General features: G+C 42.6%; 1 protein-coding gene across 1 annotated transcript in view; it reads right to left on the minus strand.

The window, feature by feature from the left end:
- Window positions 1–1501: 1501 nt before the first annotated feature.
- Window positions 1502–27473, minus strand: part of WDR20 (WD repeat domain 20) — a 58787-nt gene continuing 32815 nt past the window's right edge. The window contains exons 2-4 of the mRNA XM_015418636.1: window positions 18750–18932; window positions 13979–15256; window positions 1502–1639 (exon numbers count right to left, since the gene is read on the minus strand). Of these exons, the coding sequence (XP_015274122.1) occupies window positions 1586–1639; window positions 13979–15256; window positions 18750–18932 (1515 nt within the window). The 3' untranslated portion in view covers window positions 1502–1585. The remainder of the gene's footprint in view (window positions 1640–13978; window positions 15257–18749; window positions 18933–27473) is intronic.

The raw sequence follows: 27473 nt of genomic DNA on the forward strand, positions 1-27473 counted from the left end.
CCCACAGTTCCTGCATTTTGCCTGGTGAATGTTTTCTTCAGTGAAACATTGGTGGACACAGTCTTTCATGTACTTAATCAAGCAGTATTTAGACCAAGGTGCAGTAACTCCCCGGCATATGTACCAGAAAACATATTAGTCCATTTTCTCAGCATGTAGGGCTGGTGATCCCTGCAAAGGGGCAAAGTGAGCCCATGAAGTACCACTGGAGCTCAGCTTGCTTCCAGTAAGCCTGGCCAAGTACAACCTTCGTCTTCCCCCCCCCTTTCAATTTCACAGGTATGCTTCCAGGGTGTGTGGCAGAGGAGCAAAAAGTTACCTACCCCAATTTAGTCCACTGAAATTCTTATACCTATCCTTCAGTACAAGGTACCTTTTTTCTTTTACACAGGTAAGTCATGTACATGGTCATAGTACTCCAGGGTACTGCATTATTCACTCGTAGGATAAGAGTTTAAAATTATAAGCTTGAAACATCAGGTGTTAAAAACTACATTACTGTTGTATAAAAACAGACAGTATGCCTTAATTAAGTGACCACTGATTAAGAAAAACTAGGCTTATTAAAAACTAATACAGAGTTCTGAAAAGTATGTTCAGAAAACACTGCAGACTGAAGAGGAAGGAAATAAAATTTCTTAATGGTAAATCCAATTAAATAGCTAGCGAACCCAAGTGGTGTACTTTTCAAATGACTGTTCTGCAAAGACTAGACCACGTACCAAAAACATGCAATTCAAAAAAAAATTACATCAAAATTGATTTAATTTAAAACAGAATGTAAACAAAACTGCATATTCAAGATAGTTTAATATGGATTTTCTGATTTAGAAATATCACTTTCTTAAATGAAAATTACTTGTGTAATGACCAATTTCTCCCCAATCACTGAATTACATTATTTACACATATAATACATATCAGATTGCAGTTGAAAACATTATTAAAATAAAATGTTTTAATAGATACAAAGGATCTCTTTTCTCCATAACACAGCTTTACAGGGTGTCCAAAACACCCATTTAAAAGTAATTCTCTACTAGCATTAAGCTATTTAAGTGCAAACAGTTATTTATTTTTAGGAAAAAACCCTATGATTGCAGCATCCATTTTCCTGAATTACAATTGTTAAGCCAGAAAATTACTTTCATTTCCCATGACAGCATTCCAGGCTTACCATCTCTGGTTTAAAAAAATCAGTGCAAAAAACCAAACAACTGTGAAGTACTAACCATTAAACTCACTTGGATCGAAGAAAAGTTTTACTTTACACTATATATCTTATTAAATTATACTGAACTTGGAAAGTATAAAGAAACTGGAAAAGTTTCACTATTTAATTGCAACACCAAAAGAACCATTTTTAAAGCAAAATTCTTCTTTTGGTGCGCAGACTAGAGATCTTAGATGTAAAAATAACTCATTACATTTTTTTGTTGTAAAACACTATGTGATTCACATAACTCCAGGTTTACACTCTGCCTGTAAAGAATTTGTGGTGTTCTCTGGCTGAACAGCAGCTTCTGGTTCCACTGTCATTACTTCTTGTTCTGTGTTCATAGATTTGCTAGCAGGAGTGTGGTGGCTATACTACTGTTCCACTTGGAGAATTGGCCTGGTTTTGGGATGGCAATAAACCCTGCAAACAAAGCAACTTACATTAATCCAGCAAGAGAACCCGACATTTTAGTTTTCTGAATACTTCGTAGATTTCACTGCACAGTGCTTTTGCGTACCCTGTCTCTTTCACTGCACAGTGCTTTTGCGTACCCTGGACTTCTGTCTGGAGGCTATTTGAAACACTTGTGAATTAATTTCACCTTTTTACCCGGTAGCTTGCTTGCTTCCACTGAATGCATCATCCAAACAATTGGGGCATGGTGTGTGTTTTAGGGTTTTCATCTAGGAATCCTAAAGAGTAACCACGCTACGGTGGTATAAGCTTTACACAGACTCATATCTGATGACTTGGCCCTACTCCGCAGAAGTTTGTGCTGGAATACAATAGTTAGCCTCCTGGGTGCCACGGGGCTCTTGGCTGTTTTCATGTGATTCGAAAATGCAATGGGAACATTTTGTGAAAATCAGATCTCAGCTTGTGTTCTGCAAGCTTCTGGACCTCCTAAAAAGCCATGATACCGACGCACTGGGGAAAAAAATAGGTGAGCTGCAAGCTGTGTTTTCACCTAAGATTCCTTAATGTGGGGAAATGAGAGAAAGTTAACTGATCCTTCTAGGTTACTGGCATCCTTTGCAAGAATGCCGTTCAGCCCACAAAGAGCAGACCGATAACATGAGCGATCCCATCCTGGAATACATATTCAGGACTTGGCAAGCTCCAGCCTCATGCTTGAAAGAGTGAGCTTCATGATCACGGGATCTATCCCAGAGACAAGTTGTGGGGTGCTGGACTGTCTTCCTTTGGCCAAGAAGTACCGGCTGGAGAAGACCCCACCCCATTATTGCAAGTGGCACAGTGGGGGGGTTTTCCCCAGCTTGGGAATGTGGCCTTCAGGTGGTCTGCTGGCAAGCAGACATCCTACCCAACAGATCCAATGGTCCAGTTGTCTGTCTAGACACAACATGGATCCTCCTCCTGAGGAAGGAAGCCCCCCCCCCCCGTAAGGAAGAATGAATTTTTCTGCAACCCAGCCCCTTCAGTGGAACGTTACAACCCCCAGTGCTATGCCAACTGTGTTTACAGCCCACAGACTTAAAAAAAAATATCATTTTGGTATATACTAAAAATTTCAGCAAGTGATCTTGGGGCTAGTCCTGCACAGTAAAGCATTGATAGCAGTAATCAGGAACGATGTAACAAATAAAAGCTGGCAAGCTAAGCTTTTAAAGTACTTGAAGAGATTTGCCTTCCCCTCGCCCTGTACCTACTAAACACGATAATGGGATGACAAGGTAGAACTACGCCTAAACCTGCAGGGCAACACAAATACGGTGTTCCATTTTAACAAGTTATGTCCCTTTCCAACATCTTGTTTTGCAGACTTTTTTTTTCTTACCTCGCTTCTTTTTGCAATTCGGGTTGGTCCAGCTCAAGATTCAAGTGCAATTGTAATGCAGAATTAGCTAGTTCCTTCAGAGTCTACAGGAGCTCTTTCTGGCTCTGACCCAAATATTCACAACTGAAAGAAACATTCCCAGCTCTTGAAAACCAGGCTGAATGACAAGGAACCTCCAGACTGGAAGAAATCCAAAGCTTCTCTGACATTTTCATCCCTTAAAATCTTTTACTCCCAAGGTTAACGATTTCTGCTAGAGGCATGGGTGGTGGGGGGGGGAGATGCAACTCCACTGTGATTTGTGCCACATCTATTAATGCCAGGTTGCTAGCAATTTTTTGGGGGGGGTATGCATTCATTTTTCATTTTATATTACAGAGTTATGCACTTCATAGGCTAGCATATCCTAGAGAGTCAGTAGTTCCAGAAGTGCACAACAAACCCGACTTAAAGCCATCTGCTCTGAATAATGTATATTAACAGGAATGAATGGGGAAAGTAGTGAAGAAGAGCGACGTCAGGCCCCTGAACTGTGTACAAAGCTAATATCAGCTATACCCACCATTCTCCAGGAGTGATTCCCTGCCCCCAAGACAGATCTCATAGGCAGAACTGTTGATGCCAGGGGACAGCCCAGTGTAGTGAAAATGTTCTGTCAACACCTGCCTGGAACAACAGCTCATAAAAACTGTCTTGCTCTGTCAGACCAAAGGTCCAGATGAACAACCTTGCTTGGATCTCACCCAAAATCTCCACCGACAGAAGGGTTTCCATAGCATCAGCAAAACGCACTCTCCAACCGCCAAAATCCCCCCCCCCCACTGCTCCTGGTGAACAGGGTACTTAAGTCTGCTGCAAGAAGGGGAATCAGTCCTGTTATGGTCTCCCAACCCTGCCTTACCTGCACTTTAGGATGCAAAAATGTTTATAAAAATTTACATTCCACTTCTGCATGGTGGTTGGGGTTTTTTGTGCCTACTTACAGCCTGAGATTGAAATGTGTGGAGATCCCCAGCATAGCATTTGCCCATTTTTATTTATTGCAGTCACACAATGAGTTGACATTTTTACTGAGTTATCTACCACAACTCCAAGATCTCTCTCCTGGTCAGTTACCATCAGTTCAGACCCCATCAACCTGTATATATATATAGTTAGACTCTCTTCCTGAACTGATCAGATCACTCCCAAGATCTCATGAGACATCTTTCATGCTTGCTGCCAAGTATAAATGCCACAACCTTCCTTTAAAATGAAGCCAGTGTTTCTTCTTTGCTGGGTATCAGATTCTACAGTTGTCTCTGTGCTTGAGTGGATGGCTGTACCTGCCTTAGGCCAAGATGGCCCATCTGCTGATCTGCCTCTAATGTCTGTGAGCGATAGAAGTATTCGGTGTCCTTCTACCCACCACTGCAGAAAGCCACAGTAGCAGACATTGCTGGGCCTGTCCCCCGTGTTTTTCAATAACCACTTACACAAATTCAGGAATACAGCTACCACTGATAGATCTATTTGCCTTAGCCTACAATAAAACTTCCACTGTCAAAGGGAAAATATCCCTGATTTATTTCAGCCATAGTCAACCTTACAGGTGTTGTCGGAAATCTTATTCCTTATGGCTTTTAATCCATCTTTCTCTGATCCGGGCACAGGAGAGATAGGCTACACAGCCAACCATCCCACTTCAAAGAAAATGATGCTGTAGGGCCGCTTCCCTGGTTGAGAGGAGACGGATCTAGGGTAATGGCAGGGTCTCGGTTAATTACTCTCAGCATTCCACGGTTAAGAAGTGTACATCTGCCCATCAATCTCCAATTCTGACATATTTATTTCCTCCACTATGTCTCCCCCTGGATTTAAACACAAACGGTAACCATCTAAACTAAGCTTGTTATTCCTGTTTGGTCCTTGAATCTGTTAAACATCTTCATTATGCTATATGCTAATTTACTGCTCTCACCCTCTACCTATATGTGCGGATTGGTAACTTCCATTTCATTGTATCTGAAGAAGTGTGTGTGCACACACTAAAGTTTATACTTTGAATAAAACTTTGTTGGTCATAAAGGTGCCACTGGACTCCAACTTTCTTCTGGTACTTCAGACCAACGCAGCTACCCACCTGAATAAATGAGTCATTCTTCTGTCAACTGATGATCCTTGCTAGCAGAAAGTGCCAAACTTATTCCCTTCTCTCACCAGGATGTCCAAATACTTGCATAACTCTAAACCCAGCCCCTAGTTCTAAAATTGAAAAGTGGGGAAATATAATTCCACTAGGCACCCCCAAATGCTCAGGTGCACCTAAAACACTCCTTTGGAACCCCAGCCATTTCGTTTGATTCTAATGAACCAAGCACAAGTGTTTAGGACCAAATCTGAAGCAACACAACTTATAAAATCACCACAAAGCTTAGACACAACTTGATGTACAGGGCAGCCTGCAGTTGCAGCATAAGCCAACCGCGGCCCCTCTTGGAGGGGAGCCCTCGTGCCACTTACACACACTCTTTAACATCCAGTCTTACTTACTATGATGCACTGTACTGTGGGGCTGTTTTCGAAAGACTGTCTGGAAACCTGCCTCTGGTCAGCCTACAGTAGCCAGTATTAACTAGGATGTCGGAGAGAACATATTTCAGTCGTATCAGTAGAACTTCACTCTAGGATGTCGGAGAGAACATATTTCAGTCATATCAGTAGAACTGAACAGCGAATCCTGTAGCACCTTAATGACCAATAAAATTTGCAAGTTATGAGCTTTCAAGACTCAACGCTCCCTTTGTTAAGACTCCTGAAAGCTCTCGCACCTCAGGAACCTGCTCTCCAAGAGGGGCTGCAGTTGGCTTATGCTGCAACTGCAGACTGCCCTATACATCAAGCTCCTTTCACCAGACCCTTGGAAACTCAGACCCCATATATCTTATTGGGTCTCTACGATGATACTGGACTCGATTCTAGCTGTTCCACTGCAGCCCAACACAGCTACCCTCTGAAACCATCTTCATGGAAGGTTTGTTTCTGAGCACTTCTGGTACTGATCTATAAACCCTAAAGTGACCTGGGACTAGAGCATCTTAAAGATCACTTGCTCCTATATGGATCACCCTGTAAACCAGAATTCATTGTGGGCCCTTGTTGAGTGGCGTGCAGTCCTGTTCTGGGGTGAGAAGGGCCTTTTCTGTGGTTGAGCCCTACTTCTGCAACTCCTGCCCAAATCAATCTAGTGCCTATGGTAGAGTCTTGCAAGAGCACGATCAAATCCACAGTGCTTGCCAGTGATCTTATTAATAGACCAAGGACAGCTATTTTAAATGGTTTACAGCTGTACTGCTAGGTAGTTTAAATCTGATACTACAATCTTTTGGGTTATTGATTGGAATTAATCATGTCAACCCCCTTGAATGCAGTTTTAAGAAAAAGGCTTCCCTTTATTTTCCTTACACGATGCATGTAACCCCTCAATTTTAAGAACGGAAGACCGGTCCAAGCTCAACTACTGTTTGTACGCTGCACAGTTTAAACCCATGGTTAAATAATAGTCCTGTAATGTCAGACTATTTGAGATAGCCATCAATTTTGTGAAATAGCTGTGCAAACCGCATTAATTCAACCAATTTAATTCTGTTGAAATTGGGAGCAAGTTCAAGAGCAGCCTTTGATCAGATGCACACAGATCTTGATGGCAGAAGGTTCAATTTCCCGAGCGGTACAAGACAGAAGTCTAATCTGTAGCAAGTCTGATTGTGCATCTCAAATGAAGACACTGGTAATGCAATATCAGCGTGCGCATGAAAACCAACTACGAAGTACCTGCACAAACATCAACTCTGCCATATTACAAGCATATTAGTGTTAGTTTATAGAGTCTGAGTGTCTAGCATACCTACTGCTCAGAAAAAGCCCTGGATTTTGCTTTTACCATCACAGGAGGCAAACTGAACTGTAGAATAAAGCTATGACAAAAACATACTGTATGCCGCACGTGGGTATTCTAAAGCCCTTGTTCATGACACCAATCTGCCAAAGATTTCCATGCAGATTTTGCTAGTCAATATTCAGGGCTGCAAGCATCAGTACAGCTTAGCAGAAAAATCATAGAATGATGACTATATTCAGCAATTTAAGCTGAAACCATCGTTAAGGCTTGAGTGGATCCTTTCCCCTGCTTTCTACTACCATGACCAAAGAAGAACTCTGAAATCTCACCCAGACGAAGCACCATAGGCCCTTCCTTTACAGTTTACGGAAGTAGGAAGGGGCTTGCTGCACTGCTTCTCTCGCACATCAGTTCCTAATCCCATATCTGCTAAGGCTAGTCTAACTGCTTTCTCCATCGATGAATCAATGTCTTCTCCAATGCAAATACATAGATTGCAGTCCTTCAGCCCCACTCCAGTTTTACACTATGATTCTTTAATAGGTAGTTCTGGAGTGAGTGTGCACTGACCATGCTCAAGATGCTTCAAAATAGATGTGTTCTTGTCCTCATACACAAAGTATGCAAGACAATACCCCTTAACATATGTTCAACCACCCAACAGAGTAAGAGCCATTCTTCTACTCCCACTTTTTATTTGTGACTAAATAATCCAGCCATTCTCTGAATGCCCTTCCCTGTAGAGAAGTGGATCATGCCTGTAGCCTTTTCATAATATACTTCTTCATAATATGCTTCTCGTATACACAAACGTTTTAGGCTTTTCAGCTCATCAGTATTCTTCAAAATACTATCTAGGGGTAGAAGAGTGCCTTGTGCTCCTTGCACCTGAGGAAGGTGCCACTGTCAGCCAAGTGAAGTGGTGGGATACAATCCACGGGTTTGGGTCCATCAATGCAGGGGGGAAAAATGGATCATGTACAACATCTAGCACTTTCCTTCCTGTATATCACAGTGCCAAAAACTGATTGCACAAAATCATGCGTAAGCAGAAATCCAGATGGGGATACAGTAAGTATGACTTGGTGCAAGCAGCTACTCTTCATATTTTCCGTGAATTTCTGCTTGTGCAAGAGCTCTAGCACAACTGCAAGTTTGGCATTGGATCCAACAGATTTTAACAGAAACTGGGAATCCCATTTGTTAAGTTTTAGCAACTTTCTTCTTCTATAAGTCTTAAGCAGATACAGATTTCTTTCAGAATCTCCATCCATGAGGATACAATAATTAATTAGTAGTTACTGGGGAAAATATGCTCTAGCTATGGATTACAATTTATTCTGAAGAACCAACCACATATTGAGTATACCATTGCTATGCGGCAGTCTAATCCCACATAAATACGTGTCATAGCACATATTTCACTTCAATTAGTAGCATCTTTACATGTTCAAGGTACATAAATGTCTAAATGTATATCACACCAAGGAATGATTTAAGATCACTAAATGTTGTAGAGAGAGATACACCCAGAAGCACAATCATAGTAATATTTATAGAGGAGTTCTTGTAACTAGAACACAAGAACTCGGGAAGCTCTCTGGTTTCTCCTGAGCAGAGGCCTTGGTATTTATGTATGGACCCTTCTAAGAAATAAGCTGAAGCCAGAAGAGAGAATAGGTATAATGCTGTTCCTGGGGAATTGTATACAACCAAATCAAAAGGGAAATTAGAAGAATGACTGGAAACGACCAGGATGTAACAGATTATAAAGACGGCAAGGTCCCAAAGTCAACCCTTTTAGAAGGTTAGAAGGGAAAGGCTTCATGAGTGTGTTTTAATACCACTATAAGCAGCACAGAAATGTTAGGAGGAGGAAACTAGCCGCTAGAAGATAATTTTGTGAACAGTAGTTGGTAAAGAATCAGGCTTCTGAAAAGTGCTGGCCTGAAGGAAGCCAGCACTACCTTTCGTATCTCAAACATGAACAAGATGAGAAGTCTTCTTTGGAAAGAGCACTGAACATAACTGAACTGTTTGTTTATACACCGTCTCTTTGCATCTGATTAATTCCTATCTCAATGTCCTCCCAACAAGGAAGAGCTTGAAGAGACTCCTTAAGGTGAAAGAGCTCCTGTAGAATCCAAAGATCAGCCGTTCTCCATTCCAATGGCTCTTTAATGGGTTTACATAACCATTTCTGCCTCACTGTTTGGTCTGATTAGGTAAGATGAAAACAGCAGTTCACCAGATCCATTGTACATCATTTCAATCCAGTGTACTTAAATCAGCTGTTTATGATAGTTCAAATGGACACAGAACAACATCAGAAGTAAAGAACCCAACATTTGGAATAGGTATGAAATACTCAAAAGGCTGTACATGAATCTTTTAGAGTTATAAAATGGCAATTACAAAGGCAGCAGTTTCACAGTGGCCATTAGTTCAGGAAGGTGTCGACTGCATAGGAAAAAAAGTTTCAGCTCGTGACAAATCAACATTTTAACTTCAGGCATCAGAAGCACTACTGACAGTTATCTACATTTTACAGTTCAGTCACACTTTTTTTTTTTTATTTAACGTCAGTATACAGAGGACAACCCCGGTAAATTATTCTGTAATGTCAAGTATTTCGTAGGGTTTCTTCAGCTGAAACAGTGACATAAAACGCTAAAAAATAAGCAGTATGAAACAAACATGATTCTCTTTTTTAAAATTATAAATATACCAACAATACTTATTAAAGCTTCATTATTATTGCAAGTCAATTTAAGTTTAACAATTTGTCATGTTAGAAAGGCTCTTATGAAATTTATTCAAGTTGTCAAGAAATTAGATGGACGTTTATAAAGAAAATACATATGTATTTTACTGTTGATTTCTTTTTCACTATATCATTACAATTTTTGTACAGTATCACCTAACGTGTCGATCTTAAATTCATGTATACAGATTTCATAAATGCAGGAAAAAATCTTGCTTTTTTTTTAAACTTTACACAAGTTATGTGACAGTAAAAGGAGCTGGTATTCTCTCTTAACACAAGCAGCCCAACAGATATTCTAAATGCAAGGGTAGTAGCTTTAACATGACAGGGGGGAGAGAGAGACAGACATACACAGTCTTTTCAAGTACATAACTGAGTTCCAAAAATCAAGCAATTAAAACAAGGTATTTAAAAAAAAAATCTTCCAAAAGAATCTTTTCTATTCTGGACACCCAAATTATAAGGCAATCATTCTCTCTGGAATTTACAGAACTGACCCTTTATCAAACTGGCCAACTTCTTAAACTGGTATATAAGGCTACACTAATCCTGAAAATGGAAGTGTATGGTGACTTCAAGGAAACCCCAGGCTCCCATTTCCAATCTACTTACGTTTCAAGATGTTTCACACTTTTTCACCAAACCAAGACACTAATCCTGATCTTCCAAAACCATCCCTGAATTCAAATTTATGTTAAATGATACAGGGTAGTAACTCCCGAACAACAGCACTTTATATTTCAAATTGCAACTAATAAAACGTCCCTTCCCAACAAGGAGAATTTAGTAGTAAATGGAACTTCTTCCGGCAGCCATATATAGAAGCACAAAAATGTCTGCTAAATGCCTTAGCAAAAACCGAACTCATAAAAAAACAAAAAACCAACCATGATGCTGAAACTACAGTTGCTGTTTATTGGAAAACTTGAGGACGTTCTATAATTTAAATCTAGATTCTCCTGTACAATATAGTTCAAATAAATATTCTAAATCTCATGTGCATTTTTTTTGTTATACAAACTGGTAACACATTTACTCTGCTGGGGTTGTACATGCTGCCATGCCACTCGGCTATTTTAGTAAGCTTTCAGGATATGAAGGGGTTCGTTTCCCTGAAATTGCATGTGATTCTGGGGAGGCTCTGTCCTTTAAGGCAACAGCCTTTGACTAGAACTGAATTGTGATCACAGCGCTGTGTAAGAAACACATAGCCATCCCGCAGCCTCTACCAGACCAACGGTGTAACTGGAACAACATGGCCAAAACATTTATTCGGACTCTGAGTTTTCCCAGTAGTAAAGATAGCCGTGTTTCGCAAAGTAATTACTGGGAAGCTTTGGTGCCTGCCAAGTCTCCCCACAAGTCTTGCTGTGATATGAAACACAGCCTCATCCTACACTAATACTTTCCACCCGAACTCTTTGAAGGAAGCTGGACATCATGGCAACGCCAAGGCTAGTGGTGTCATGTCTTCCTACTCTGAGATTCCTGATACTTAAACTAGGTAGGACGGTAGCCCATCGAAGATGCTATTCTAAGGAACGGACATTCATCCATATACCCTGTTCTTCTATAGAAATATAGGCCTGGATCAAAAGCATGGCGAGCTTCAGAATGGACCGCGTCCACTTCCTGCACAGCCCTCCGCACCTTCCCAAATGCTGCCCCCCCCCCAGGATAACAGAACTTCCCAGGAACAGAAGTGGGTGCATTGTGGGGGGATGCAGTGGGAGGGGGGGATGTATAGCCAAAACACCGCTCTCCCCTGATTCTCTGGGACTGTCTTTTCACGGGCAGCAGGAGGAGTTGGCTCAGACCCAACCCATTCCGTTTGCTATCCTGACTGCACCAATCTGCAGAGATAGACTGGAAAGGGCTGGCTGAGGAGCAGACAGGTTTCAGACTGCCCGAATGGCTGAGCGATCTGCCTAGGCCGGAATGTTGTGATCGTTTTATACAACTGATGCATCCTGGCAAAGGGAGTGGGGGAAATCTGCGCAGGAACACACAGTGATGGGGGAAAAACAAGATTTTCTTTTGACTCCTGGGGGCAACAATGGCAGAGGAAAGTGGCAGCTTTAAACTGTCAAAGAAACGCAGCTTTGCTATGGGACTGAACTACGAAGCAAGACAAAAATAAGCAGTGTATAACCCAGGAGGAAGAAATATGTTACCATGAGTGTTTTGAAGACTCATTAAATAGGTATAAAGTTTAGTAAGTGCTCTCCTATAAAACAAACAAAACAAAAAAGGATGCTTATTAACACCTTTCTGGCACAAATACCTCCCCAGCCAGAGCCCTGTAAACATATCGCTTAATTTGCTAGTTTAGGCCAGCTAAGTGAGCTCACTGACTGCAACAATAAAGAAAAGAAATCATTTGAAACCCATTCTAAGTAAACACATCCTAAAACAATATGGCATTTACATCAGTGTGCGATATTAGTTTTCAAAGACCGAGTGAAGAGCATCAGCATGAAACTTACCTTTAGTTAAAGATTTCCGCATTGGCCAAAATACATAAATCCTAGCTTTTGGTACTGCATACTCTATCTCTGGAATATTTGAAACCTGTTCCCAAGTCAAACCAGATACTACATGGAAGTTGTGGTCAATGAACATAATTTGCAGCTCTTTTCAAATACCTTAATGAAGTGGAAGCAGCCAAACCAATTTTACTTTGAAATGATGACAAAGTGGAAGGACAATATTCACTACCGTGGCTGGCCTACTTTTACCAATTCCTCTTCAAAACTAGTGGTCCTCTGCTGAAATACGAAGGCATCCATGATTTTAACATGCAAGGACTAATGAGGTTTTGCCATTTATTCTTAAAACGTGCACATTTTTCCAACTGAAAATAGGAAGGCTATACATTTCCATATTTAGACTATTCAAGGTAAGGCATACAAAAGAGAACAGAGCATATTCGGTAAGATTCCACTTAAATACTGAACTCAGGACATTTTTTTGAGTCGTTATGGAAGTCATCACAATGGGCTTTAGTTTCTATCGGAAGATCTTGTGTATGAGTTCCCTGAAACCTGCGCATTCCAGGAACTCTGGTAACTTTCAAGTACTTTAGAGCTGACCTTCAGGAAGCTACAGCAGAAAAATAGTGCCCAACGCTAAACCTCCAGAAGACTACCATTATGTGTTTTCACTTCCATTCCAGGCTTATTTACTGCCTAGGATATGGACCACTCAGCGCTTGTATGAGCACCCTGGACTTTGCCAGCAGTTTTTAGTTGCAGCCTCTCCTACTGTGTCCAGTATTGCAGTGGACCACCACTAAAACCCTTATGGGCTGGCTTTTTGGGAGGCATGGGGGAGTGCCACAGTGGAAAAGATGAACAAAAGGTGCCCAAATGTTTTTTGGGGGAAGGGGGATCGGCTCTTGGCTGTAGAATGCAAGTTTCTAATGAGAGAGAGAGAGAGAAACGCATTTGCATAAAGTGCTAAAAATCAAGACGCTAATTTCCAATTTGCTCAACATGAAAGAAAACGTTACTAGAGCCACATTTAAGCCTGTGCACCGAAAAAACAGAAAACGTGTGAGTTAAATATATATATTTTTTTAACATGGGGAGCTAATGTGAAAGGGAAAAAATAAGAATGTGATACCATTTAACCAAGGGAGTTTTAAAAGTGACATTTTTGTACAGAAATGCTTGGACGAGACCTGGGTAGTAAAAGCTGGAATATTACAATGCATACTTAAGACCAGTTTGTTCTAATTTGAAAAGGTAGACACTATAAGCTGTCCTCTAGAAGATCTATGAAAGGAAGCTAAGGATTATCAGTGCTATGACTACCTTTTGAGAAAGAAACTGAGAACCTAACCTTCTTTTAGGATTTCCACCAGGTAGGTCTCCCAAGCACAACTGCCCAGAACGTGTGGTTTATTACAACACCAAGCCACAGCTTGTCACAGCTGTGGTTGTTTTATATTCCTGAATGCCCTAGCAAATTCCACCCTCACTGATTCTCCAATTTGTCTTAATCATGTCATACAAAAATAGCTTTGAAAATATAGAGAAGACTATCAATGACACTTTGGATACACAACGCACCTCTGGCTGGAAGGCAATGGTATTTTGAAAGAACTTTTACCTGGGCCAGACACTTCAAATTGTTCAGAAATACGGCATGCAGTATCCAAAAGTATGGCTCTGAGGAAATAATCCTTTTCTTTTTTTTTTTTACATTAAGCAGAAAGAAATGTATATTCAACATTCAGTTATGTTTTGAGGGGGGGAGAACTACCTATTCAAGTTCTACTTCTTTGATGCAGCATTAAGGATTAAAACTTACCACTTTACCAGGCCTTGCCCATGTGCAAATAAATCCCTCCTGACAAGCAGTGACTATACAGTCTTCAAGAAAAATTAACACAGTCAGTCTTTCATGTGCTATCTTTTTACAGATAAGAGGCTCTAACAAAGGAACATCTTCCATTCTGGGACAGAGAGGCGTCCCCAAAGTTTTTGCTGGGTCCGTTTTGGTTTTAGTAACTAGGTTCAGTTTGTCACTGCTCTTACTGGATATATGTCCCATGCTATGGTTTCTCTTATGATCTTTTTCATGGTGTCTCTCCTTCCGGTCATGTAGTGATAAGGTTGCAAACTTACTAACGCCAGAAGCAATGGCACCGTCCATGACACTGCTTTTGCTGCCGGAATTGGAGACTGCAGAATGCGGAAGGCTATTGGATCGTGGAAGAGGAGGGGGCACAGAGTTTCCAGGGGTCGTTATGCTGTTTCCATTACTTCCTGGGTTAGCTCCGCCACTTCCTGCAGGCGGGCTTGTGGCATTCATGACATTTGTGTGTGTCCTTGCTCTCGAGAGGGGTTGGTGAGGGAAGAGGATATCTTCTGTTAGGTCCCATAAACACAACTGTGTGTCCTGGCCTACTGAACCAAACCTGTACGTCACACTTACTGGCCGACTGTCTGTAGAGTTCCTTTTCGATAACCTAGACTGCGTGCTGTTTGCTCGATCTCTTCCAAAATGAAGGTCTTGGAAATCCTCATCACTGCCACTAAATTCCATTGGATCACTTTCTTCTACGCTAGTGGTATACGGATCAAAGGCCACAACACTGACCCACGATTTGTGGCCATGGCCTCTAGCTATCACTCGACAGTCCACAAAAGACCAAACAGTCACCAAGTCATCCTCGCCACCAGTTACAATGTACTTTCCATCTGGACTCCAACATGCACAAAGCAATCCTCCAAAGTAGCTTTTCATTGTACCGTGCAACTCCACTGAATCAAAGTTAAACACACGAAGAAAGCCATCCTGGCTTACACATGCCAAGAATTTCCCATCTGGGGAAAAAGCAAATTCGTTCAGAGCCCCCTCACCTACTGTCCATTTAAGCAGAGGGTTTCGTGTAGATTTGCTCTTGCAAGTGTGGACTGCAAAGTTTTCACCTTGTTTAAGTGGCTGATAATGTGGGGCTGTGGTGCCACAATTGTGTTCCACATTATACAAGTACATATTGCCACTGGAATGAGCTACTAAGAAAAGGCCTTCTGAACCTGGCACCCATTTTACACAGGTTACTCTGGATTTGTCTATTAGTCTCTGAAAAAGAAAAACAAAGGTACACATCAGAGTCCTCTCAGTTTCTCACTTCTCATTTAATAAGGTGCATTCACTAATTTACTGCCAGTAGTGTTGGAGATACACAGCTATTCTAAGATGCATAAAAAACAAGCTTATGATGCACTTCAATCATAAATAACGGTTAGAAGTTGAAACTCTCAGCCTTGCTTGTTGAAAAGAATTGAAGACGAGGGGAAAATCGAACTCTGGAAGCTTTACACATTGCGGGGGGGGGGGCTACTCACCAATAAAAACCTGGCATGGATATAGAAAACAAGTGCATAAAAGACACTCACTTGAGTTCATGGTTGTTGTTTTTTTTTTGGGGGGGGGAACAACCTAATATGAGGGATCTATACAAACACTGGCATTTTCAAATCAGTGGCAAGTATAAGGGTAATAATGGGATTTACTCTCGGAATTCTAGTTCTACTGCACTGAAGTGAAAATGGGAAGAAAGCAAACAAAGGAAACAGCAATAATGGTGATCCTGATATGTGTAACTTAAACAGAAATGTACTTAGTGATGCTGAACCCAGGATGGGGGAAAAGCAATCTAATATCTGGACAATTTAAATGTGTTTCACATTCCTACAAAGCACTGCTTTCAGCTTCAGAGGAAGGCAGGAAGCTACAAGTGACACCGGAAGAGAATTTGGAGTTGTTTATTCTGACTTCAATTAATTTTGCTGGGCTCTTGGGAAGAACCAGTTCCATTTGATCTATGGGTTCATTAGTTCCAAATGACTGTGAAATTGTTCTGCTAATCCAAGCCATTCGAGAACAGCTCCGAAATGGGGATGATACGGGTTTATAAGAGCTGGCTGTAAAACTACACACCCTTCCTCTTTCTGGAGCTGTATCTGACAGCTCCAACTGAGAAATGGTGGTACCTTTTGCACTACCATACTCTGTTCTTGATGTAGAGGCTTCAGTCGGGACTGATTGTAACCTACAGTGAAGATTATAACAGTCTACAACCTATATGAAATGCAACAACTCCATCCTTGAGAACAGCCTGCTTACCTGCAACTGGTGTTCCTTCCAGTGATCATTCTGCACAGTCAGGACTCAAGCCTGTGCAGAGCAGCATTTGGAATCTTCTAAAGCTAAGCTAGAAATATTTTTGGCCAATGGCCCCTTGCCCAAGGAAGCAATGACAACATACGTTGCCTGTCAGTGCTCGGCACTTACTAAAAGCAATCCTCCGTGCCATAAAGGGACTCACCTGTGCGGGAAGGTAGGGAAAACAGGATAGCAGAGGACAGAGGACAGCAGAAAGTAGAGGACCGCAGAAAGTCTGTGGCAATTTAGCTTATGAAGTCCACGGAGAAAATCCTTCCCAACTGCAGAACTGAGCAGGAAGGCATGGCTCCTCCTGCCTGAGGTATGCATGCTGTCGCCCCCTTTCCTCAAGATGAGCGGAACCAACATTTCTAGCTTAGCTCTAAGAGATATTCTAGCTTCGCTCTGGACGATATTCTGAGCAGGCTACAGTCCCGTATTCTTGGGATGCACGGAAACCACAAAGAACTTATCTTCTCATTCAACACAAGACACAGAGAAGCATGGGATATAGCAAATCCACTGCGTAAAGGTTACCAGAACCTGCCATATTTGTACGAAGAGAGTGGGCAGAGGCTGGCATCAGCTTGGCAAAAAAGGCATGAACCTCACTGGTATAGCATACAGGAGTGCAAGGCAAGGATGTGGTTAATACAGAAGAGAAGGGAGGTGGGTGGCAAAGGCAGGACACGGCTTAGGGGAGTGTCCTGAACTGTCTCCCGAAGAGCTGGGCCATACAAGAAATAAGAGGTCAAGCCGTAAAATTGTAATGGTTTCAGCAAGAGTCAAGACCAAGTGTCTGTGTCTAGCATCCTCCCTCGCACTGGATGGCATTTCTAAAGCAGATTTTACAGGGGGATGGGTAGACAAGAGCTTCTGGCATTACATGTTTTTAGAAACGTGCTTCCCGGCAGAACTGGTATTTACATTAAAAATGGCACTCTATTCTAAAAGGACGCCTGCTTTAAATGACTGGTAGGCCAGCATTTTCACGTGGTCTTGAAGATTGCTAGAGGTTAACGTTCAGAACAGGCACAAGGGAACTGTTCCTCACAAATAAGGAACAAGATGTCAGCCAGTATAGCATCCGTTAACAAATCGCCAGTGCACTCTGCTATGGCAACTGGTTCAATAGCATGTGATAGTAGCATCTTCTTAACCGTCGAAAATTATGAAAACATACCCAAAGTAGTTCTGAGACACACACTTCCGTGTGAAGTGTGTTGACCCATTAGTGGGAAGTGGGTATGTGAATAATATTCGCAGCTGGCTAAAATTCCTTCAGAGTCATTGATCTCGCAGTCAATGGACAGTGTCCAAAATCTGCTTCATCATCTCTGTGCAGCCTAAACCGCCTCTGGGTTCTTTAGCAGCATCCCCTTCAAAAAAACTTCTGAAACTGAGGAACGTTATAAAGAGGACATGGAAATCTGCTGTTCAAAGTAAGAAGGAATCTACTAACGAAGCACAAATTAACTGGAGTTAAGATACTGAACAGAGAACCAAGGCCTGCAAGTACCTTAGCTTCAATATGTGAACAGCTATATGAAGCCAAAGTGCCTCAAACTGGATATATTCCTTATTCCTCAACCATTTGAAAAGTCATCTCTCGTCTCTAAGGCCCTTTTCAGAGAGGCCCAGTGCAGGCTCAACTCTGCCCAGCCTCCCCACCACAGTTAGGAGCACTGCTCCCTCTAAGCTGTGGAGTCTCGTGAACCAAAATTCTACTTTGTGAGCTACTGCCATTAAAGTTGTGAGTGAGCAATTTAGCTACTGCATAAATCAGTTTGCTCTGGAGCCATCCTTTCTGAGCTAAGACATAAATGTGTGAGCTGGAGGCTAAAAAACTGTGAGCTGGTGCACACTAACTCAGCTTAGAGGGAACACTGGTTAGGAGATGTCTCACGTGCTCCTCCTTTCAGTTTCTAAGTGATGATTTGTGTGACGTATGTGTCAGCGTTTTCACTCACTGTTTGCAAACTGGCTTTGACCCCTTTGCAACACTTATGGTTTGACACTATGGCTAGCAAATGCTGACGCAGATGGAACACTAAATAAAGTTAGCTCCTAAACTGAAACCGGGGCGTGCAGAGAATGTGCAGGCAAGAAGAGGGGCTCAAAGCGCCAGGGGATCAAAAACATTGTGCTGTAGGACACTGCCATGGCAAAGAGCTCCTGCCTTCCAGCAGTAAGCTGAAGGGGAAGTCGAGAGAGATGCATGTCTTCCATAGTGCAATGTTTCAGCAATGGTTCCATAGTATATAAAATAGAAGTATTTTCCTATCATCACTCACAAAGGCAGACTTGCTTCAAAGTAGAAAAGTGGCTGATGCAGAGAGGAACGTTAAAAAAAACAACACCACACCAAATACGTTTGCATGCACCAAAGAGTAAGACTTCCACTTACTTCCTCGTTAAATAGTTTGCTAGTTTCTTTTTTAATAGGATCTATAAGTTGCACCTGGCCTGCAGAGAAGCCAACTAGTAGGGAGACACTTTCTGCCGTGGCTGTTAAATGATTGAAGTCATGACACGTAGGCTGTGTTCCTTTGTATATCCTCTTATCTATCGGTTTACTCAAGTCAGCAGCCTGCAAAAAGATTGAAAACAAGATTAGCAATGGGTGCTTTACGACAGAACAGGCAAGTCTCATGTATACAGCAACCCCAAAAGGCTTGAGAAAACGGAAACACAGAGTTTAAAAAGACCAGGTTCAAGAACTGAGCCATCTTCGGTGTCCAGTTAATTGCTAGCTCATGCAGCCAAGGGGGTCACTTCAGTCACACTGCTGTGGTCCAAGAGTTAGGGGAGTATTTTGCCACAAGCTGACGTGCTGGCCAGTAAGCTCTAAGGCTGGCATCATGTACTAATTTAGTTCATGCACTCAGGCGCTAACGCATACTACATACGAACTGCCTAAAGAGTGGCATTAACATGTGGGAAGCCTCCATCTCTGCCCACCCAAGACACAAAGTGATTACACAGTGAAGAGAGCTTTTGATTTTGATGTGGGAAACCGAGGCTTGGACCCCACCAACAGAAGGATGTGGCCCAACAGGATTTTTGCCAGTTCTCCCAGGAAATCTCCGCTGAGAGCTGGGCAACCTTCTCGCGGGTAAAGTGGCACACTTGCGGGTTGCATCCGTGCTTAAGTGAGGCAAGGAGATTTTGCCCAATTCCACGTTCTCACTGCAACCTCTCATGCCAGGTGGGGTTTTGGTACATGTAGGTGCGGCATCCATCCGTGTCTTTGCAAAGGACTGCTGTAGGGAAGGGGAGACAGGGAAAAATCTACCGCTGTGATTTATTTTTACTTCATTTATATCCTGCCTTTCTCCCCAATGGGGACCCAAAGCAACTTATTTCATTCTTCCCTTCTCATTTTTATCCGAACAACAACCCTGTGAGGTAGGTTAGGCTGAGACTGTGAAATGGGCCCCAGGTCACTCAGCAAGCTTCCATGACAGACTGGAGATTCGAACCTGGGTCTCCCAGATCCAGCACTCTAATCGCTACACCACACTGCCTCTTCCCACTAAGTGAGCCCCTTCCACTTGCCTAACCTGATGATCCAGTCCTTCGCCCTGTGACAAAAGATCCGGTTAACTGTGAGAAAACGGACTAGTGACAACAGTCAGTACTACGTACTAATGTATTTTAATTGTTTTTAAGCTTTTGTATATGGTAATTGATGGGACACCCCCCCCCCCCGAGCCTGCTGTGTGGGGAGGGTGGGATACAAATCCAATAAAATAAATAAATAAGGGTAAAAACAGATATTACACTCAATGCAGGGTTGTCAAAAGGGGCTACTCTCTACTGATTTCTCACTTTTCTCTGTAATCTTCAGTTGTACTTACCCATACCACACCACCCTATTTTCCCAACTCTGAAGCACCTCCTTAGCTGCTGTGAGTAAGGTAGTGAAATTCACCATCTGATGTCATAGCATGGCTTAGTGTGACTGAAGTTTATGGCAATCTCGCCTTCTCTCCCTCCCTCACATAAATTTCCCTTTTTCCTTCTTTCATGCTGAGTGACCCCTATATCTGTCCCACCCTATCACATTATTACATATTTTGATGCTGGCCAAGCCCAGGGACTTGAAGAGACAAAATCACCTGCTATATATTCTGCTTCTGTAATGGCACACAAGAGGCTTTTGAAAGTTCAAAATAAACAGAATATTTAACTTGGAGAGAAAAAGGTCAGGTGGAATCAGGACCTATGAGGTGAACTGATAATAAAAACTGATGTAACTTTATAATCACACTAAATCCTGATATTATGTTGCCAGCAAGTGTTTTTGCTTTTCAACAAGGTCTTTGAAACTTTGAGGAGAGAGGCTTTCTTTTCAGTGTCTGCTTGAACACTCCAACATAGGTTCCTAAGTTTCACTGACTCAAGGTTTAGAAGGCAAAGTTCCCCCAAATCCTTCTCTATACACAGACCAGGGATCACTCCTCACTGTAGAGCTATTTCCCTTTCCACAGGGCAAGGATTACTTCTCTTGATTAGAAGCTCTGTCCCTTTTTGGCTTGAATAGGGCTCCACTCACCCCTTCAGCCTCTTCCCCAGTCCTCTGTCAGTGCTAAACTGTCTCTTCTTCAACTGTCAGTTCCTAACTATCATTTCTTTAACTATTGCTGAACAGAATTCCCTTTGAACTGCCTGTCACTCAAAGGTTCTCAGACTCTGTGACACACTAACCCTTGACAGTCCGCCACAACAGTTATGGGGAAAAGCAAAACAATTCAATTTTTAAAGACTACTACAGATGAATATACACTGTTCTAGCTGGGTCAATAATAGAATTAGTTAAAATATGGAAGGTACTTTTTCCATACATCTCTGTGGTTAACTACCATGTTCACATAGCTAATCATTGGCTTTTAGTGCAAATGACATTGTAAACAAGTACCTAATCTTAGTTCCATGTAATTTACACACTATGGGTTGGATAGTACCAGTCTGTTCTGCTGGCACCAGCATCTTCTCCAGTGCAAGTAGCTTTCCTTCCCTTGTGTCTGTGGAAGGCTCTTTACACTGGAGTAGAACAGTAGAATATTTTACTTTTTTTTAAATGGAAAAAAATCAACCAAAGCTGAGTAAACAATAAGGCAAAAATTGGCAAAATGGGTTTGAAGTGATACGGGTGACATTTAACTCAACACCGTAAGTTTAAAATCAAATTCTTGGTCTGCTTGGTTTAAATGTTGTTCTGAAGATGCCACAGAGGTGCCTCATAATTTCTTGTAAAAAATACTGATGCTGAATGACAAATATTAAAGTACAGCCTACACGAGATCACTGATAACATATGGACATGAGGCCATAAAGGTACAAAATAGCATGTGAGAGCTGGAAACGTATTTCTGTATTTTGAGTCTTTAAGATGCCAGAAAATATTTCAGATTCCTTGGCAGAAGCAGCACATTTCTAAGCCACCCAGCAGCCAGATACCTAGACTTTGTTCTACCCCTGGACTCCATATTATGCTTTGATCTCCAAGAAACATTAAGGACACTGATATAGGGAGGAAGCAGGTGATGAACAGGTTGACACTGATATAGGGAGGAAGCAGGTGATGTAGGGAGGAAGCAGGTAATAAATGCTGTGATCTAGATTACAGGAGACACGAGAATCAAAAGAACCATTGACATTATATGCACATAGATTTTTTTTTCCTTTCCATTTTCATAGTTGGAAACAACTCAACCCTGACTCAAGATCAAATCATGTCTGCGCCTAGATGGGGGCCAAACTTCAAGTACACCCACCTTTCCTTTCAAACTAGCATACGTATAAAGTTTTCATCCCAACCACAAATTGCTAGAAGCCCCACACAGTTTGGGTAAACTTCAATGAATAATGTAATTTCAGTGTTTATTCTGCAAGCAGGTGGACTCGCAACTTGATTGCAAGATCAAGTATACCCATAAAACAAATTAAGGTTTTACTACAGGTTTTTTTTAAAAAATGGAGTATTCTGTTTCTTCATTAGCTCTCTGCTAGAGGAAGTGAGATCAGAAACACTAAATGCAAGTTGGTGCTTGAGAAAGAATTTTCAAAAGCAGTTTGATGCAATGAAGCAAATCCGGCTGAATATCAGGGGTCTATCTAAAAGCCTGCTAAGCCAAAGAAAAGTTTAATTTCGAATTACTGTGGAAGTGACTAAGAAACAGACCTCAGGAGTTTTAGAGACCAGGAGTTATGTGTTTCCTACACTGAGGATAACCTGTAAGTACCACATAAAGCAACTAACAGGCAAGCTATGACCCAACATTCAGCTTTTATGGCTTTGGGGGCTATATTTTTCCAGCTTTCTAGTACAATATTTTTTTTTCAGATAGCAGGAGAAAGGATGAAGGTCCACGTTTTGATAAAGATTGTGGGCGCTATGACATTTCAGTCTCACTTTACTGAAGCAGCACCTGTCACAATTCAGATTGATATATTACCATTGTTATTTATTTATAGGTTTGGTTTATAAACTGTGAGCCCCTGTGAGACAAGGCTCAGTTGTACAAGTACATTCATATCAATTAAAAACAGTTAAAACAGTAACAATAAGCAAGTAGACAATATAACAACATCAGAGATGGCCCTGAAATGAGTCAATTTTTCTCTATCCCATGGTGAGGGAGGCAGGCAGGGTGGGAAACCACTGCTGTCCTCCGTCATAGGCCTGGTGGAACATCTCTGCCTTACAGGCCCTGCAGAACTTGCATTAGGTCCCGCAGGACACGGATGTCATTAGGCCGAACAGGTCGGGGCCAGGGCCACAACAGCCCTGGTTCTGGTTGAGGACAACCGGATATCTTTCGGGCCAGAGATCACCAGTAGTTTTTTCTCTCCTGAGCATAATGCTCTTGGGGAGGGTATACCAGGAGAGGCAGTCCCAAAGATATGTTGGATTAGGGCCCTGAAGATTAATACCAGAACCTTGAACTCGATCCGGTATTCAACATGGAGCCAGTGCAGCTGGCGAAGCACTGGTTGAATGGGCGCTGTTCGTGGGGTTCCAATAAGAACCTGCCCCACTGCATTCTGGACCAGTTGTAATTTCCGGATCAGTCTCAAGGGTAGCCCTGCGTAGAGCGAGTTACAGTAGTCTAACCCGGTGGTGACTGTTGCATGAATTATTGTGGCTAGGTCAGGGCGAGGCAGGAAGGGGGCCAAGGTGCCTAATCTGGTGTTGCTGGGAAAAACTGCCAGTCTGGCAACATTTGTGATCTGGGGCTCCATCGATAAGGAGGCATCCAGAAACAAACCCAGGCTCTTGACAGTCGGTGCTGGTGTTAAAGGCACACCATCAAGAGCCAGGAGTTGGCACCCCATTCCTGCATCTCCCTCACAGAACCATTGTCTTTGATGAATTCAGTCTCAGCTGGGTCTGTCAACCATCCCACCACAACCCCCATCCCCCTAGCCAAATTTACAGGGGCGGTGTCCAGCAGTCTGTCCATCAACAGATAAACCTGGGTGTCTTCAGCATACTGATGGCATCCCAGCCTGAAACTCCACACCAGCTGGGCAAGGGGGCTCATATAGATGTTAAACAGCACTGGTGAGAGGATAGCCCCCTGAGGAGCCCCACATACCAAGGGGTATCTAGGTGACACCCTCTCACCTAGTGCCACACTCTGTCCCCAGCCTTAGAGGAATATGGTAAGCCACTCCAAGGCTATCCCACAACTCCTATGTTGGCAAGGCAGTGGGTCAACAGATCTCGGTTACAAGTAAAGTTACCATTATCTAGGTTACAAGTACACGGTGCGTACTCAGAAAGCCTGGAGTGATAAACCAGAGAGTCATCAGAACTTAATCTAGTATCCCAGGAAGGAATCAGTAAACAAAGTATACATGAAAGCATGAACCTGCCTTATACTGAATCAGACCACTGGTCCACCAAGGTCAGTATTGTCTATTCAAACTGGCAATGGCTCTCCAGGGTCTCAGGCAGAGGTCTTCCACATCATCTACTACCTGGTCCTTTTAACTGGAGATGACGGGTATTGAAGCTGGAGCCTTCTCAATGCAAAGCAGAAGTCCTACCACGGAGTCATGCCCCCTCCTTAAATACTGAAGTTGCAGGACCCACATTTCTATTACCTGATGCTTTTTGCAGGAGATGCCTGGAATTGAACCTGGGACCTTCTGCATGCCAAGCAGATGTTCTACTACTGAGCCACAGCCCTTCCCTAGTATGTATTTGCTTCTGTGTTAAAGCCCTCTGGGATTCAAATCTCTCTTGCCAGAGGCAAAAAAAATATGCAAAGTCTCATCCAGGTCTGGTATCTGCAGTATAAAGCATTGCATCTAAGAGCAACATGCAATATCTGGCATCCCATTTCCAAAAACTGGACTCTTTGGAGAAGCCCACCAGCATGGCATGAAGACCCTGCCCAACTGTATGCCCCCCAGCAACTGGTCAATGCAGAGGTTTCATTCAACAACCACAAAAAGTGTATGGAGGATGTCTAAGCCAGCCACCCTTGCCTAGTCCTGTGACATCAAATTTCCTAAGTTATTTAGCAAATATTGCTGTTCTAAAGTTGCCGGGAATACTACCAAATGCTAATAATGACATCGCTACTGAAGAATGAAAATGTCAAAAGTATCTGCTGCTGTTGAATTCCATCATTCCTCGATATTTTGGCCAAAGAAGAATGGCGGCGGTGGCGGTGGAGGAGGAGGAGATTGGATTTATACCCCACCCTTCACTCGGAGTTTCAGAGCAGCTTACAAACTCCTTTCCCTTCCCCTCCCCACAACAGACACCCTGTGAGGTAGGTGGGGCTGAAAGCTCTGACAGAACTATGGCTTGCCCAAGGTCATCCAGCAGCTGCAAGTGGAGGAGTGGGGAATCAAACCCGGTTCTCCCAGATTAGAGTCTGCGCACTTAACCACTACACCAAACTGGCAGCAGTGGTGTGGGGCAGCAAACTGTTTGATGCCATATTTTTCTGTCCCTCATACGGAAGTATAGTTTGGTTATAATTGTCAGGGTTGTTGTGCTGCCAATCAATCATGTCAGATGAGCTACATGTGGGATATGAAGCATGGGCAAACACAGTGCTTGTACATGGCGTATTTGCCTACTTTTGCTAACTTTATTAGCACATACTGATTTGGCAGTAAGTGGGATCATTCTTTCAAAGCCAGTTTGGTGTAGCGGTTAAGAGCGGCCGACTCTAATCCGGAGAACTGGATCTGATTCCCCACTTCTCCTCCACATGAAGCCAGCTGGGTGACCTTGGCTCAGTCACCGTTCTCTCAGAGCTCTCTCAGCCCCACCTACCTCACAAGGTGTCTGTTGTGGGGAGGGGAAAAGAGATTGTAAACCACTCTGAGACTCCGAGTGAAGGGCGGGGTATAAATACAACTCTTCTTCAAAACCCCAGTAACACCTTTGAAGTTTTTTTTGGGGGGGGGATTTGCGTTACTCAAAATTCAGTTGCTCATAGGGCTGTCACCTTATTCACTGGCTCCACTCATGGCACAAAAGCATAATAAAATAGATTTTTAAAATCATCTTTCTAGTTAAATTACCGAAGGTAACTCGCAACAATAAGAGGCCATAACAATTTCACAAAGACATCTAATACACTAAAACATTAATAGAAACAGCAGAAGAAAACCTAAAAATCAAGGGATGGCACAAGAAAATAAAACAGCACCTAAATCAGTATATACCAAATAATGCTTTCTCCATCTTACCTCTGTGCCAGGAAAAGCATTACCTGTTTACCAGTCAAGTCAGCTATGAATATATGGGGACAGGAATGAGCTCTACTGGCTACATTTTGGCCTGTCAGGCTGCCACAAGAGGCACAAACGTAGAAACAGCAAAAATGTGGTTACTCTCGTTACTGCTAATTCCAGTTCAGCATTTTGGCAGCAGAACGTACAGCCTTTTCCATTTTTGCTAACATGCATCAAGGTATCCAGCACTATTCCTTGAACTTTAATGCATAATAAGTCAATTTAAGCAACACCTGAATATAAACCCAAAGGGTAAAGATTGCTTTGTCAGCCTAAAGTGAGCAGAAAGTCAATGTATTATGGAACACTTAGAAACAGAATTTTCTGTACTGGGAAGTACTTTCTCTAAATTATTAAACCAGCCCAAGCAGTGAATGAATGACTCGAGTGAACATATATATAAATCCTTGGGAAAGTGTGTTGCAAACACATAGCTCTGCAACCTCTTCATTTACAACCCTTTCCCAAGATCCACAAAAGAGACAGAAGGGGAACAAGCCCATTCGATTTCAGAATCTCCAACCACCCTGGCCCAGTGAACAGGCAGCACATTCCATCCACACAAATTACATCTCTGTAACAATGGTAACAATCTGCGGTGGCTCAGGTGGTTAAGACACTGAACTGCAGGCTGTGGAAGGTCAGTAGTTCAGCAGTTCAAGACCCGGGTGCCGCAAGACGGGGTGAGCTCCTGTCTCTAGTTCCAGCTCCTGCCAACCTAGCAGTTCGAAAGCAAGAAATTGCAAGTAGATAAATAGGTACCACTTCGGTGGGAAGGTAACAGCGTTCCGTGTGCCTTGGTGTTTAGTCATGCCGGCCACATGACCACGGAAACGTCTTCGGACAGCGCTGGCTCTTCGGCTTTGAAACGGAGATGAGCACCGCAACCCTAGAGTTGGATTCGACTGGCCTTGGAGCAAGGGAACCTTTACCTTTACCTTTTAACAATGGAAGGCAGCCCCTGCTTAGCTGAGCAACATGACTGGATGCAACCCAACAGAAATGAAGCCCCTTCCAGTAGAGACCCCATTTTCATTTCTCTTTCCAGAGGAAGATCCATGCTCTGAAGGTGTACATTTTTAAAAATTGCAGTTTGTGTGCGTGTGTGTATTCTTCAACATTTTACCCAATTTTTCCACTGGAGTCGCCTGTCTATCCCAAATCCCAAATTGTGCTTTCAGTGATCACCTCTTCATGCACAAATGTGGCCACTACTAAGCACACAGGAGACATCATACCCATTCACCAGACGTATAAACAGAGAAGTCAAAAGTTTTTTTTAAAAAAATCAAAACTCCATGGCAGCTTATTGGGAGCAATTACGGACACAGAATACTCACATGCACCCCTTACCCAAAGTCTG

The sequence above is a fragment of the Gekko japonicus genome, unplaced genomic scaffold (genome assembly GCF_001447785.1).
Source record: "Gekko japonicus isolate JY-2015 unplaced genomic scaffold, Gekko_japonicus_V1.1 scaffold93, whole genome shotgun sequence".
NCBI lineage: Eukaryota > Metazoa > Chordata > Lepidosauria > Squamata > Gekkonidae > Gekko > Gekko japonicus.